Below are 16134 nucleotides of genomic sequence, written 5' to 3' on the forward strand. Positions count from 1 at the left end.
TATATATGCTGCATTGTGTATCCAGGTAAAATTTCATAGTATGTGGTGACCTAGGTGTGGTTCTTTTTTTTTTTCTTCCCCCCTTCTCTTTACCTCCCTGTGAAAAGTGAGGTCCGGGAGTGTCTGAAACTGGACCAAGACCATAAGCAATGCTTCTCTCTCTATAAGCAAGTAAAGAAACTCAATAAGCAGATTGAGTCAGCAGAGGAATTCATCAGAGAAGGCAGGTAAGTATTTACTGCTATATTAAAGGAATTAAAAAAAGAGAAAAAACCCACAATTGAGGCACCAACTTACTGATTGAGGAGCTGATTAAAGTGATGATTTTTGCATGTGTCAGTTGAAGTAGGTGCTGAGCAGAACTCTCAAATTACAATTAAAATAAATATGGACTTGCATAGCAACTATTCTATTCTGATTCCTTCTGATGCCACTGTGTCCCTTTTGCATACTTAACTTCTTTCTGCAGCAGGTAGTGAGACAAACTTAGGGATGGGAGTTTTCAGCTCTCATATATTATTATTCAGCACTGATGAGATCCCAACTGGGCACTGGGTTCTCCAGTGCAGGAGAGATAAAGCTACTGAGAAAGTCCAGTGACATTCCACTAAGATTGGAGGCTGGGAGCATCTCTCTTCTGCAAGGAAAGGTTGGGGTGGCTGACAGTGTTTGTCCTGAGACTTCTCTGCTACAGGGTGATTTCATCAATGTACCTGAAGGGAGGGTGCAAAGAGGGCGGAGCCAGGCTCTGCTTGGTGGTGGTCTGTGATGGGATCAGGCCAATGGGTGCAAACTGAAACATGAAATTCCCTTGAAACATCAGAATGTTTTTTACACTGCCTCATTTCCACTGATGCAGGTTGTCCAAGGAGGTTATGGAGTCTCCCCACTTTAGAGTTATACAGAAGCATTTTGGACACAGTCGTAGGCAGATTTCTAGAAGTGGCCCTGCATGGACAGTGGGGTTAGACCAGATGATTTCTAAGAGTTCCTTCCAACTTGAACTATTCTGTTGAAAGGACCATATCTTAAGACGAAAACCACTTAGTAACTCTGCAGTGCCTTGATGGCAGAAGTGGTTCTGACAGATTGGCTTTTTTTCTTTTATGCACCCTGTTAAATGATAGACATTGCCTTTGTATTCTTGTAGTTCTTGCATTGCTTCAGTTTTGTGTTCTCCAGCACATGACATCCAGCTGTCCACATGAACAAATCATTAGACATTGTCAAGGTGGCTTTTTTAAAAGAAGTACATCAGGAATGTGAAAAAGCACAACTGATGCCAGTTTTATTAAGCCAGAAGTCTGTTTGGACTCTTTTCACTTATTTAATCCAGCATCAGCAAAGTTTCAGGGAGCCTGAGAGCTTGCATTTCTTTAAATTATAGCAGCCTTTGGATTCACTCTCACTCTTGTATTTTTAGGTAAATGTTTTAATCTGTTTCTGGCTTAAACCATGTAACTTTAGCATTTTGAGGCCTTCACAGCAAAATAACACTTTACTGTGTGACTTGTGAAGAAAAGGAGAAAACATCTGCCTGATTAAAACTGGCATAAGGGGCTTTTTTGTACCCCTGTGAATAGGTACCTTTTGCAGTGTGCAGATAGTCTGAACTCTTACTGTGAGCACAGAACTGAGTCCATCTCAGGTATCAGTGGGGAAATGCTTATTTTGAAATGCAGTGTCATTTGCAGGAGGCAGATCTGGAGACCCTTGGCTGTGCATGGTGACAGATGGCTGTTGTTACCTTGTGCATAAGCCTGACAGGCCCAGTGCCCGCTCTTCTGTCTCTCAGCACAGAAAAGGGAACGGGAATGTAGTTCTTGACGTGCCTGCAAGTTTTCTTCATACTGTTGTTTCACACCTCGCCTTTAAGGCTATTAAAGGGAAAGTCCTTGGATAGAAGGATGGGCGAGTCTGTGAATTTTAAGAATTTTTAAATAAAATGCAACACCCTAAGATAGGGAGTACATCTCATGGTATTATGCTTTATGATTTAAACAGGTATGAAGATGCTATCAGTAAATATGAGTCTGTAATGAAAACTGAGCCAGAAGTCCCAATTTATTCTACTCGTGCCAAAGAAAGGATCTGTCACTGCTTATCAAAGGTAATTCTGCTTATCTCCCTCTAAATGTCTTCAACTCAAACATGAAATAAAACTTCCACAACTACATGAGTTTGGTTTTACTTTTGCCTCTCTAGAATCAGCAGGCTACAGAAGCCATCAAACTTTGTTCAGAAGTTCTGCAGCTAGAACCAACCAACGTGAATGCCCTGAAAGACAGAGCAGAAGCTTATTTGCTAGAAGACATGTATGAAGAAGGTACATTTGTATGCTATTGGTACATACTTAATGTGGACGTTTAAAGTGTAGTCAGCATTTCAAAGGCTTTTTTTTACCATGCACTTTGATTCTACACCATGTTATCCTTAATTAGTCCTGGTAGTTGCAGATTTACAAAAATACTTGGTGGTAAATTTGTCTTGATCAGTGTAAGTAGAATATACTTGTTTTATCTACAGCAGAGTTGTCTTTACAACAGTGGACTGTTTGGGATGTTTTATGAGACTGTGCAGCTTACTCAGCTCAGAGGTGTTTTATATAATCAGCAACGTCACAGAATTGCATGTAGAAGTAAAAGGTAATTAGAGTTAGGGTAACGTAAGTCCATTTTAGGAGCTCCATTTTCATGTCTTGAGATGGCAGCATGAAATAACTGTTCTGTTCCCTAGCATGTGCTGAGGGCAGAGGAAGGTAACAGCCATTGCTTCTCCTCCATGGATCTCTGTAGTGTTGCTCAGAGTAAACTGATTCTATTCCTGAGGCTGCATTTTCCATATGGAGTTTCTGTACATTGCATCCTATTACATGGAGTGATAGAACTGACCTCTCAGATTATCCAGCCATTATCTCAGCACTTCCAAGTCCACCACTGAACCATGTCCCCAAGTGCCTTATCTGCATCACTTTTAAATACCTCCAGGGAGGGTGTCTCAAACTGTTGTGAACTGGAAGAAAGAAAAGTTTTGTAACAAGGTTCTGCACAAATGCAGACAGCCAGCCTGATCTTGTGCTGGGGCAAATGCCTCCCTGTTACAGGATGTAAGGAAACAGAGAGGACATACCTGGAATTTGGGAGAGCTTATTTCCTGTTTTGGTGCCTGCTGGGCTTGGCCTACCCTGGTTCCAAGTGAAGAACCATGCTAGAGCAGAGCTGTGCTTCTCCAGATTGTGTAACATCTCCTGTGCCTTCCTCCTGCCCTTGACAGCGGCGAGGTGGATGTAGTTACACTCTGCCTTCCAGCAGAGCCTCCATCAACAGCATTACAGCCAACCCATTACTGTTCATCTGCCTGGAGGTGTCTTCATTTATCTTTTGATGGCTGGTTTCTCTTTGCCATAGAGAACACAAGAGCAATTAAAATTGTAGTCTCATATTTAAAGGGGCAAAATGATTCTCATTCTTCCCTCAAAAAAAATTTCAAGCTGGAGGCACCTGTTTTCCTGTTAAAGGTAGGAAATTTCAAAGTATTTATAATTCAGAACTTTGAAGGTGATTATTGTTAAGTGTTCAAGATGCAGTTCACTTTGTATAGCTGTGTTCATGAGATGGTTTTAATTACTTCATAATCACATGGGAGCCAGGGCTTGTCTGCAGAGACAGATGTTTAATGACTCCATTTCTGGCATACTTCATAAGTACAGGAGTCTCTCTGTCTAGAGCACAAGTTTTGTCAAAAAAGGAAAAAATCTGCCTTGCTGTTTCAAAATTGGTCAGAATGTACTAATTTTTGTGTTTTCTGTTTTTCCCCTCCCTATTCTACTATGGTAGAGGTTTCAGTAAGAGCATAAAGTGGTTCTGTTGTTTCCCTAACAGTCTTGGCATGGATGTAGGTTGTCTGCAGTTACTCGTGTTTGATGGGAAATTGGCCTTTATTCCACATCCAGAATTAATCTGTCACCATTTTAAAAGCTCAGGGAAGATAGCAAAGCCAGCAAAGTTGTTTAGAGATAGAATATGATTACCTTTTGAGAGATCATGAAGATTCTTGTATTGAAATAACGAGAGTTATATTTGACTGAAGTATTTAAACTGAAAGTGACACTGGGCAAGAGTTGTTCCTTTCATGTCGTGGAGCAGGATGAAAGGAAGCTTTCTGAAATACCAGGCCACTAAGAAGGAGCAGTGACTCTTCTGTTTGCTTGTGAGGTACTACTGCTTTTAGAAATAGTGACTCAAAAGAGTTTATTAAATATCTCACTTGACATACTAGGAATTAGTAATAAGTCTCCTGGCTTCATAACAAACTTCTTGTGGTCATGAAGTTGCCATCCTTCTCCACCTGCTTCCAACCTTCACCCCTCAGATGGAGAGAGCAGCTAGCTCTCTGAAAGAGGAAAATCCCTACACTGGAGTGTACCATCAAAATTAAAGAGGGAAAGTGCAATGTGTACTTGCAGAGTGTGCTGGATGCATTCCCTCTGCAGTGTGCAGCACTGAAACACCTTCCCTTGTGCTTAGTGCTTGCAGTCCTTAAATAAGGAAGTTGATTCTGAAAAAAAGAAGAGAAATTGGATACTGTCATGGCAAGTAGTTGACCCCTGAGCAGGTTTCCCACAATGGTGCTGTAGGTGATGTGGTGCTCGGTGAGGCTGAGCAATGTGACCTGCATTTGGCAGGACATTCTGCTAACCCCTCCTACTATTACCTGAAGCAGATGAAGTTCAGTGGGGCTTAACATTATTGAGTAATAAAGCAGCATAATGAAATCCTGCATTTTCACTACTTTTATTAGTTTTGATAGCACATATTTAACACGCATATTAGGGCACACTCCTGTTTTGGGGTTTTTTTTTAATTGTTGGACAAATTATTGAAAATACCAATAGAAGCCAGAATGCTTTATGCAGCAATGGCGGTGTCCTGTGATGTGAAAATGAATAGAAGTTTTGTTTGTAGTAGCCTAGGAAATTGTTTGGGCTCTGGCAATACTTTTTGGAAGGGTTTTTTTTTTTTCAGTAACTGAAACAAGATTGCAGTGGTATCAGATGTCTGGGTAATACAAATTCATTAGCACTTCCTGCTGTCTTGCTCAGAAACAGTGAAAAACAAATGTAACACCTGCTGAGAAATAGCATCTGCTTGGAAATAATCTGATGCAAGTACTTTGTCTAACTTGAGAAACCTAAGAGACTTGGATCTGCGAATGAGACCTTGAGGATTATTATAACAGTGAAAGAAGAGCAGTCTCATTAAAGACTTCAGCTTGCTTCCCTTGATAAATTTTGATAACAAAGGATATATAAACTTGGTGTCTTAAGCACTTGCAATAATAATAGAATTTACTTAAACAAGTGTAGACCTCAAATTTCTTAAATATTTTCTTCTCTTCCTTTCATTCCTGAAAAATGAAACTCTTGAAATAAAAGTGAGAGCATGCCTTTGGAAAAAAACCCACTAAAATATAACTGTTTGCATGTTATGCATGCAGAGGTGTAAAAAGCCAATATTTGCCTTTTGCTAAGAATATGAACTTACTGGTAGTCTGAAACCTGTCTTTATAGTCACTAAAGAGGAAGAGACTTCCTATTGTGTTGATTTAGTGCAGGCTTGGGGAGAAGAATGAATATTCATTCAAGGACTCTGGTTAAATCCTCCCTGAGTTGAACAACAATGTGGGACAAATGTGCAGTGGGCTTTTCAAGTACTAATTGCTGAATCTTTCTTCTTGGTTTCTGTTTCTTCATCCCAGTCCTAGATACTCATTTTGTTCATGCTTGTGATTGTAGTAACGTCCAGAGAATGTTGCAACCTACATTGGTACCCTCCCTTCTTTTTCATTTCCCACAAGTGTGACGAACCTAAAGAAAGAAAATTGCCTAATTCATATGCGAAAGTGAATTTCCTCTATTCCAAGATACTCTAATTTAGGGAAAAAACCCCAAAACGTGTCAAGTTGAAACTAAAGTTTTGCCGTTTATATATGGTAATAACAAAGTTTCAGTTTTGTTGAGTGGCTGAGTTCTTGAACTGGAAGCTTGTAGAGTAGTAAAACATTTTTTCTTTGACTTTTTTAATAAAAGCTATTAAAGACTATGAGACTGCTCAAGCCAATAGTGAAAATGACCAGCAGATTCGGGAAGGGCTGGAACGTGCCCAGAGAATGCTGAAGCAATCACAGAAGAGGGATTATTATAAAATCCTGGGAGTAAAAAGGTGAGCTACTAATTCCAGAGATGATGATGTGAAAGTACTTCTAGGGCTGATCACTTGAATTGGTTCTGCTGAGTGTTAATTTTTGCTCTGTATGTTGCTGTCTTCACTCTTCTGTACTAATTTTTAGCGTTCAGCTTGTAAAGTGGCATTTGTTTACAATTCCTTTAGAAAGAATGGAAAAACAACAGCAGGAAGAGAGGAGATAAATTCTTTAGGAAGAAATTGTTAGTATAGATGGCTCTGAGTCATATGAATGAGTTGGGGAAGAAATGAAGACTGGCAAGAATTACTAAAAGTAACAAAAATTGTGGCAGATAGTGTGATAGATTGGAAGAGTCTGGCAGGACTGACTAAAAAACTTCCCTTGCTAATGAGGAGCAAGCAAAGTTCTGAACTAGTATTGGTCATCCTTCCACTTGTGAACTAATTTGATCTCTGTTTTTGTTATTCATACGATGGTAAATTCCTCAGACTGAGAACTATATTCTGCAGAGTCAGTGGCAGTAGCATCTTTCCAAGAGAAGTATATGGGTGGTGAAGGAGGGAGTGAGGAATCTTGCTTACGGTTGCAACTTCCTTCCTTTGTTTTGTGTAAAGTCTTCAATGCCACTTGCAGAAGGTTAACAGCACCTCATAGCTTTCCTGATGCCCTTAACTAGTGTCTCAGTGTTTAAAATAAACTTCATTAATGTAGCATATGAGCAGTCAGAAAATGAAGTTATTTGTAATTTTATCCATCTAGAAATGCTCGAAAGCAAGAAATCATAAAAGCTTACAGAAAGCTGGCATCCCAGTGGCACCCTGATAACTTCCAGAGTGAGGAAGAAAAGAAGAAAGCAGAGAAGAAATTCATCGATATCGCAGCTGCTAAAGAAGTCCTCACTGACCCAGGTAATGATGCAGTGGCTTCTTATTTTTACTTTTTTTACATCAAGGTCAAAACAGAAGTGTAAGTCATAACAAGCATTTGAGCTTCCCTTTTTCCCTTTCTGCCCTTACCCATCTTGAGAAAGGAGTACACTAATGCTTGTATCCAGCCTGTTGCACGAAGTCAGATGTAATCTGTACGTATTGTGTTTCAGTAACTTTTGCTAAAAGTCAAATAAAATTTATATTTTGAAGGTCTCTTCCAGGGATAACATCTTGTAGAGATTTCTAGGATTGACTAACTCTGGATACACTTATGTCAAGCATATGTGTATCCCCTTCTGCTTCAAGTGCTACTGCAAACTGCATTTAGATCATAACAGCAACTGAAGTACTCTGGGGAAACCCTGTTACTACTATGCCATGATTCCACCTTGGTTTTTTTTCCTCCAGAAATGAGGCGGAAGTTTGATGCGGGAGAGGACCCACTGGATGCGGAGAGTCAGCAAGGTGGCAACAACCCTTTCCACAGGAGCTGGAACACGTGGCAAGGATTCAACCCCTTTGGTTCTGGAGGAGGACCATTTACATTCAAATTTCACTTCAGTTAGAGCCAAGACTGTTTCTGGGTGGCTGCTGCTGTTTTTTACTTAATTCATTGAAAAATAAAAAGTCTCTCAGTTCAAGACCCAAAATCTTAATTTCTATAAAATGTTGTCCTTAACCCAGAGTCTTACTGCACTAGAAGAAAGCTCCTGTTTTCTTTCATTTGGTTTGATTTGTGATGAACTTGACAAGATCACACTGATGGGGGTTATGCTGCCTATGTATTTGCTGTGGATATGCAGGACGTGTTTATTCCTACGGATGGAAAAAACAGTAAGATGCTACTTAGGACAGCACTTAAATTTAGAACTCAAGTATATACTTAAAGATAAAAATGCATGTAAATATTTTCCTGGATTGGGGCCTAATAAACATGGCAAGAGTAGTTACAGTAGTCTCTACGTTAACAAACTGTTGGTTGTGCTCAGCAGAATGATCCATCTCCCAGTATTTTTAAGAGGAAATCCAAGTGACCACCTGCTGGATTGGTGTTGGCAGTGCCAGAGGTGGGGAAGAGGCTGTGCGCTGAACCAGTCCCAACAATCGCTCTGGACAAAGAGTGCTTGGAAGTAAATGTATCTGAAATACCTGCTCACTTTGTTGTTCACTAACCTGAAATTAATTGGGGTGACTTCCTTGGTGGAATTGTCAGCAGTGAGGTGGGGATGGGGGGGAAAGACTTATTTTTCAGAATATTTCTTTTCTGATTGTGGTTTTGGGTGTTTAGGTATGATTTTTGAGTAGTTTGCACTTCAACAAAATATCTGCTTCAGATTTGAGCAGAAAATTTGATGTGACATTTCCCTGACTGCAGCAATTTGTTGGTTCTGTACATAAAGTCAGAACTGAGGCAGGTTGTGATGCGAGTGTACTGCAGGAATGTGATCTTAACTCCAGCCTTACCCTGTAATACAACTTCATTTCTGCTGGATGATGCAACAGGGAGTTAGTACGACATGAAATTGTAGGAATTTTATGTTTCATGTAATAGCATCGGTACTGCAGAGACCGGCTGTGTGCAAAAAGAGGGACTCTCTTCCCACTAGCCAAAAGTCTGTTTCTATTTTTTTTCTATATGCACATACTTAAAATGGGTTTGGTGTAGTTGGTGGAGTCGTGTGAATGCGCTGTGTGGTGTTACCAGAGCTGCAGCTGGTAGGAGTGAGGAGTCTTCTTGTTCTGTAACTGCTTCTGTCATAATTACTGAGTTTCTTCAGCAGCCATTTTCTTGGAATGCAAGAATTACAGTTCATCAGTGTTCTCTTGATGGATTTTAACTGGAAAACAATAGTCAGTTGATAGGAGTCTTCTCTTGCTTCAACTCCTGGCACTTGAAAACCTAAGCAGCCTCAGTAAAACAAATGAAATGAGCAAAGAAGGCCTTCAGTTTCAAAGGGAGGGGTTTCTTACTGTAGATGAAGTTGCTGTTGAAGCAGCACCCTTGGCTCCTGCCTCAAGTATTGCACCAACATAATTGCGAGGCCATGTGGCTTTGTAAAAAGCTTTTCAACAGCAATTTAAAGGTCAGTGTTCACAAATTTATCTTCAAACTGAGGAGGTTGTGTGGTGATTTCTAATGGTTTATGGTACAAAACCACCACAGCAGCCTCTTAAAGTCCAGTGTTGGATGTCCACTAAGTTGAATGATTGTCTACAAGTTCAACTTGTGCTTGTGGCCTGTTGGAAATGCTCAGGGCTGCTCAGAGCGCTTGAGGCTGGCACGGCTCTCGGGGGCTAGCTCAGACACAGGAACTGACTGCACGGTGGGGAGCCTGCTGCCCCGTGGGCTTGGCCTCTGTGCCCCTGCTGCTGGCTGGCAGTACCTAAACTTGGGCAGGTGCCTGTGGGGGGCGGCTGTCCCGGGTCCTCCCGGGGCTCTTGTCAGCCCTGAGCGGTGAGCTCCGCCCAGCTGCGCTAGCCCTGGGGTTGTGCGTGAGCCATTGGAAGGAACACTTTTGTATTGCCTTGTTCACTGCAGCAGGGGCTGCTTTTAAATGACTATGGAATGAGCAGCGAGAGCGATGGGCCCGATTCCGTACATGAGGAGTGGCTGGGCTGCGGGAAGTCACAGACTACAGCTACCTGCGCTTGTGTGCCAGGGGACTGCTGGCAGTAAGTCCTCTTTCAAAGGACTGCCCTTGTGCAGCTTTAAAAGCTCGAGCTGAGAGAATTCTTTCCTGAGGTTTAATTTTTTTTTTTTGTCTAGAGAAGGAATAAGATGTTCCCTCATGAGTAAATTCTTCATACAAGGCACTGATGTTGGAGCAGTGTGGGTTTGTTTCTTTCTTGGAGGCAGCGGGACAGAAAGGAACACAAAAGGACCGCATGCATTTTGAAAATGAATGAATGGGAATGGGAAAATTACATTCTGAGAACAAAAATGCTTGAATGTAGTCAAGTAGAAGAAGGAAGATGATTAAGGCATGATTGCTGTTCATAGATTCCTGTTGTTGGAAGGCAGGTTCTTGGAAACAATAGCAAAAAGCAACAGTGGAAAACAAGGCTTTCCTAGTATTGAGCAGCTGCTGTGCAGAAGTAGTGTTACCACCCCGGTGCTGCTTTGAAGGGCCTTGAGGTGTTCTGGGCAAACAGAAAGACAATGTTTAAAAGAAACCATTTATGTTGCAAGGCTCTCCAGCTCCGGTGCTGCATTTCCTGACCTGACTCTGGCAAATGAAGTGCTGGTCCCATGCTGAGTGTTGATGATGCAGGCGACATGCAAGGAAGCTGAACTCGCCTTTTTATTTATTCGTGGGTGTCTGTAGTGCAATAATGTTCAGTAACTGAGCATTGAAGTAAATGTCTTGGTAGTTTGTCAACCCTGAGATGTGCATGAAGCATTGTTCTCATCATTGGCCTGTATGTAGATGAAAACTTTCTCTGTGGAGTTCAGTTTTAATAAACTCGTTTCCAACTTGTTTTAAAATGAAGTTTTGGGGGGAGCATATTTTACTTGGTAAAATACTGATATAATAATCAATATTAAAAGAGATTCAAAGTGAATTACAAACTGAAGAGCTCAAACTTGGGACATATGCAGAAATTATATTAACTTAAAAAAAAAAACAAACAACCAAACCTTAATGCTTGGTTATCATTTCAGTTTTCAGACTGGTGTTTGGAACAAGAATTATTCTTCTGTTTAGGGCTGTGATTTTTAGGAGCTTTGCTGGAAACTAGCCAGGATAGCATAGCAGGTTAGTTGTATTTAAAAGTGCCTTATTGTAAGGTATTGTTTGCTCTGTAATACACACTTTTATCCATAAAGCCGTAACAAAATAATTGGGAGAATAATTTTTTTTTTGCCCTCAGCAAATTACTAAGTAGCAGTTTCATGTTTTAAGGAGGATAAGTAAAGCTAGCCAGAGATTTATCAAATGTTTCAAAATATAAAATGTCTTTATATGGAATCATAAATCTACAAAGCAGGAACTGTTTTTTCTAGAACTGTGGGAGTTATTTTATGGTATTTTTCACAATAAAGATATTTATGATGACAATAAAGCACTGCTGTGTGTTTGTCTTCCCTTCTTTCCTTGCCCTGCTCTTTGAAGCTGGAGCTGTGCGGGAATGCACAGGGCACTTCTGCAGGCAGGGGACAAGAGGAGGAGGCAGCCACGTTCTGTGTGGAAGAGAACTGCGTTGTATAGAAGTCAACTACAGCAACTGCAGAAGCCCCACTTGAGTGAGTGCTGATTTCACAGTGAGAGCAACCAGCCCCTGGAATATCCCTGGGCAGTGCTGGATTCCCCAGTGCTGGACGGTAAGATTGGCCTGACTGGATGCTGCGTCATCTTGTCTGGACCGTGCTTTTGCCAAAGAAGGCTGCAGCAGGTGATCCTTGAGGGGCTTTCCAACCTCATATCCTGTGATTCCATGAAGTCTCAGACTGAAGGCAAGTACTTGATTCAGGGAATGGGTTAAAAGGAACCTTACTGACAAATATTTTTAATGCTAAATCTCCGGTTCCTCAACAATAGTGCACTAATGCCTGGTTTGTTCGTTTTCTGTTAAACTTACCAGCTGATCTCAAGAAGATCAAGACATAGACAAGACACTGTCATAGGAATACAAATTGTAAAATTTGAACAGTTCAAATATTCTGCTTATTAAATGAGTTGCACCATGTTTTGGCAACACTAAACTAGGATGTGTGTTCTTCCCTTTTACAGGGCAGAGCACAGAGACTGGAAATAAAAAATAAACTCTCTCTACATCTCACCTCACAGCAGCTGCCTTGTTTTGAACATTGCTGTTGCTTCCCTGCAAAAATGCTTTCTGTAGAGGAAAGACAGCTGAGGATTTGCTGCCATTTCTTTTTCTTTGGATCTGTTAACCAAGTAGGGAATGGTTATTGTGTAATACAAAAAGGGAGAGCAGAAAAGAATTCATCTTTTTTTCTGCAGTGGTACCTTTTAATATTTTCTACAACATACACAATCCATGGATTTAGTATTAAAATATAATGGCATGCTAATGACTCAAAGTGCTGCCTTAAAGAGATCTTTAAAAAGTAGTGAATGTGTTTGTGGGACCATTCTTATTTTATAAACCATTGTGTATCTCAAAAAAGAGCTTTCTCTGAAAGTCATATTATGCAGAAAAAAACCCACCAGAACGTTTTGTACAAATATCTAAAACACTAGCAAATTGCATGGAACCTTTTACATTTTCAAACTATCTCCAGCAAATTACATTTATAAAATTATATTCTAATAATTTAAGCAATCTCAAGGAAATAGTATTTAAAGAACTATTTATTTTTTTAAAGCCAGTAGAGGTAATCCAGCTTTAAAAAGAACAGGATGCTACAGAGAAAATGAACATGAAATCAGTGCATGAATTATCCACTTTTTATACTGCAGAACATGCTCACACAGATAATTATAATTAAAGAGAACTAAAGTTTCTTAAAGAACCTGTAACTTCTGTCCTAAAGCAAGTTTTCCAATATATGCTTCAAGCTTGTAATACCAAGGCAGATCCATGTGAAATGCTGCTGCAGAGTCAGGCAGCAGGATGGAAGTATAAATCTGAAAAGTATTTTGAAAATAAAATAACACAGCGAACAGTTGAATAATGGTTTGGGGGCTTTCTCCTCTGCTATGGCAAATCAGTTATTTCCTTGTTATGTGTGGCATTTTTAGTAATGGTGCACAGGCATCTGCTAAGTCAATTACAAGTCCATCTCTGTGGTACAAAAATACCAACTTAAAGTTTATGTTCAAATATGTTTGACTTGCTGCATGATATCCTGAAGTAATTAAGAGAACAAGCAAAACAAAACAGCTCCTGCACCGAAATAGGTCAGACATAAAGAGAACTGACATTAGGCTTCACTGACTTTTGCTATTGGGTTACACAGGAAATACTCCATTGGGTACTTCATGCAAAGGAAATCCTTCAACAGACATTTAAAAACCTGTATGTGACACGTTAAAACTGTTCAAAATACATAAAGGTAAAACCACAGAAAATATAAAAAGCTGTAAAAAAATCTGCATGTCTCACATTCCTTAGTAAAATGGCTTGAAAAATATCAGCAACATGATTTTAATCACTCGCTCTTACAGTAAGAAATGGTAAGTAACCAACAGCTGAGGACAATGACAGCAGATACAAAATCTACTTCATTTCTCTAATTGTTTATTCAATTATTTGCTGCTATAATGTGCAAATGTGGAAATAATGTGCAATCTTTGCTGATTCACCCACTTAGTGCTAATTAAATGGTCTTGTGTAATTTCAAGCATTTAAACTGGAAGACTTCTGATAAGAATGTGTGGTCTCATCCAATCCCATTCTGAAACCAGCACAGCCTGAACAGCAGGGTGTGCATTTAAGGCACTAGATTTCACTTTGAGACACAAATTCCCCATTTTCAAATATGTGCATTGCAAGAACTTTCCCCTGCAATTTTTGTGGGATCAAAATGTCAGTATCCCATTAAAGCAACAGTTTTGTGAGTACAGGTTTAGAAAATTACAGGAGACACCACTGATAGTCAAAAAATACTCATTTATTTTATTATTTTCTTTTCAGTTATAAACAGGATGATGATAATCAAAAGTGAGAAGCAGCAGCTTTCAGGTACTGACCTTCTGATGAAATGTATGCTGGTCGGAAAATTACCTCAACCAAAACCATAATGGAATTTTATCACACACATTTAAGGGGCCAAAAGGAGCCTAAGAATCAAAAATTAGTTTAAAAAATCTCTAAAACTGCAGCAATCCTGCATAATAAATGAAGAATGTCATTCCTTGCTTTAGCTTCCACATGGAGTTGCCTTTGTGTGGTCTAAATTAGACCTTTTTTATGAAATTCTTTCTTGTGACCATAGCATTTCTCAAGGGGCAAAACTATAGGCATAGAACCAAAATATTTGATATTTAAATACAGTAGCCTAGTGCATGGAATATGCAAAAACCGTTTTCAAGTACATCTTTAATGTGTGTGTCCTCCCCTGGACTGACAATACTGAACACATCTTTCTTCACAATCCAAAGTCCTCTGGGCAAACTGTACTTTAAAGAGGGAAAACAAAAGCAAAGCCATTGGGAAAGCTGCTCCATACCGGTTAAGAAACCCCAAACCCCCAAATGCCTGTGGATTTCTTATTTTTGTATTGCATTTTAAAGGTTTGAAATAACACTTTAAGTTATAAAATATTTGACTTCACATTAAAGAAGGCTGCAAGTAATGCCAATGTAACAGCTGTAAATTCTGTTCAGTCCTTCCCAGAAGACTCTGGAGCTGTCACCATCGCTGGTCACAGGCCGTGCTAAAGTTCATCGTGCTTGAGCCCTGTTACCAAAGGGGAAAAAATACACAAAAGAGTTACATAAAGAGTGCCTGGGTTTGTAAGATGTGGAGAAAACCTTTTACTTTCCATTTCCTGCTAATCATTCAGTTCAGCAACATGAAGTTCATTTTTGGAGCCTTGCTACAAGCTGACCAGAACCCTTCACAAAGAACAAATCCCACTAAGAATTCTTTATAAGGAAAAGTGAATTTATTCCTCCACTCAAGACTTATAAATATTTATCTGCTAATTTCTTCTTCAACCCTGAGAGCTGAGATCCTATTTTCATTTTGTTTCATATTAGTCCAAGAAGTCAAGTCTTTCTGGGAGTCCTGTATGTGTGTTTGGTGGGGTTTTTTTTTTCGGTTTTGGGTTTTGTTTGTCTGGGTTTTTCATGCTATTTAACTAAGTCAGTTTAAAACAATTTCAGTTAAAAAAACCCCCAAAACAAAACCAAAAAAACCCCCAAACAAACAAAAACCAAACCCCACCCCCAAACTAACTAAAATAGAATTTAGTCTAGTGCAAAAAGGCTTGGGTAGATAAGCCTGGAGAGAGAGAGATGCAGAGGTAAATTTAATACTCAGTCCTAACTGCTTAACAGACATTATTAGATTATCCATGTGAAGTCTAAGCTAATGTGCTTTATATAATATTTGTGGCTAAAATTATGTGTGACTGTTGGTTGTGTTTGAGGTGCAGGAACGGGAGTACGGAGCTTTCTCTTAGATTCTGACATGAAACAAGAGGGTTTGTCCTGCCAGTCTAACTCCTGTATAAAGCATCATCACACAACTCTCAAACCCCACACCAAGTCTCTAAGAACAAGGGAAATTACACAAACTCAAGATTTGTGCCTACTGACCCCAATCTTAATTTCAGCTAGACTAACATTTAATTTTTAGAAGCTAACAGCCGAATATCCATGTAAATTACCTTTTTGAAACACTGATGTTAGATTTTTCTTCTCTCTTTCAATCTGCTGTATTAAGTTTCGGATCTCAGAGTCATAATCAACCCATTCAGGAACTATCCGGGCAGCAGCCTTTAGTTTTGGTTCTTTGGTTTGGGGGTTGTTGCACTGAAAGTTCAAAACATATTAGATGCAAACAAAGCAAATGTGAAAATAACACCTTTTCAGAGAATTTAGCTCAAATGAATTGTAAATAGTTGTCTTTTTGCTGACTGTCAGTATAGCACAGACATAGCTGGCACCAGACTACTAAAATTTAGACAAACTTGCCCAGGGAAATGCAAGATTGGCACATTGAAACTGAACCTGATGTGGGTTTTGAACAGAGAGCACCTGTCTCTAGAGCACAAACAAACTAATTCTAACAACTGTAAAGACAGAAAACTATTTGCATACTGAAAAATCACATCAAGTTCCAACTGTCTGTTTTCCTTTCAAATTATATCTAAAGCATCACAAATAGTATGTGTGTGTTGTAAAAAATCTAAATGGGGGAAAACTGGGATGAGGATAATAAATGACAGGAAAAACATTTTTGTCTCTTTCTATTCACAAAGAAAGAAACTTTCTTCTTCCTAAACATGGATAGTGTCCTGATCATTATGCTTTTAAAACTTTGCTTTATCTCCTGTTTAGAGCAATGAAACAGACCCAGAAAACCA

The 16134-nt window shown here is 39.5% G+C and overlaps 2 protein-coding genes across 3 annotated transcripts in view; one reads left to right on the forward strand and one right to left on the reverse strand.

The window, feature by feature from the left end:
* Window positions 1-11198, forward strand: part of DNAJC3 (DnaJ heat shock protein family (Hsp40) member C3) — a 30703-nt gene extending 19505 nt beyond the window's left edge. Inside the window, exons 7-12 of the mRNA XM_068182475.1 lie at window positions 108-227; window positions 2005-2110; window positions 2206-2326; window positions 6089-6221; window positions 6964-7112; window positions 7542-11198. Coding sequence (XP_068038576.1) covers window positions 108-227; window positions 2005-2110; window positions 2206-2326; window positions 6089-6221; window positions 6964-7112; window positions 7542-7699 — 787 coding nt within the window. The 3' untranslated portion in view covers window positions 7700-11198. The remainder of the gene's footprint in view (window positions 1-107; window positions 228-2004; window positions 2111-2205; window positions 2327-6088; window positions 6222-6963; window positions 7113-7541) is intronic.
* Window positions 11199-13692: 2494 nt separating this feature from the next.
* UGGT2 (UDP-glucose glycoprotein glucosyltransferase 2) overlaps window positions 13693-16134 on the reverse strand; it is a 76508-nt gene continuing 74066 nt past the window's right edge. For both annotated transcript variants that reach the window (XM_068182472.1, XM_068182473.1), the window contains exons 38-39: window positions 15436-15580; window positions 13693-14501 (exon numbers count right to left, since the gene is read on the reverse strand). In XM_068182472.1, the coding sequence (XP_068038573.1) occupies window positions 14479-14501; window positions 15436-15580 (168 nt within the window). In that variant the 3' untranslated portion in view covers window positions 13693-14478. The remainder of the gene's footprint in view (window positions 14502-15435; window positions 15581-16134) is intronic.

Source organism: Anomalospiza imberbis, chromosome 2 (genome assembly GCF_031753505.1).
Source record: "Anomalospiza imberbis isolate Cuckoo-Finch-1a 21T00152 chromosome 2, ASM3175350v1, whole genome shotgun sequence".
In the NCBI taxonomy this organism is placed as follows: domain Eukaryota; kingdom Metazoa; phylum Chordata; class Aves; order Passeriformes; family Viduidae; genus Anomalospiza; species Anomalospiza imberbis.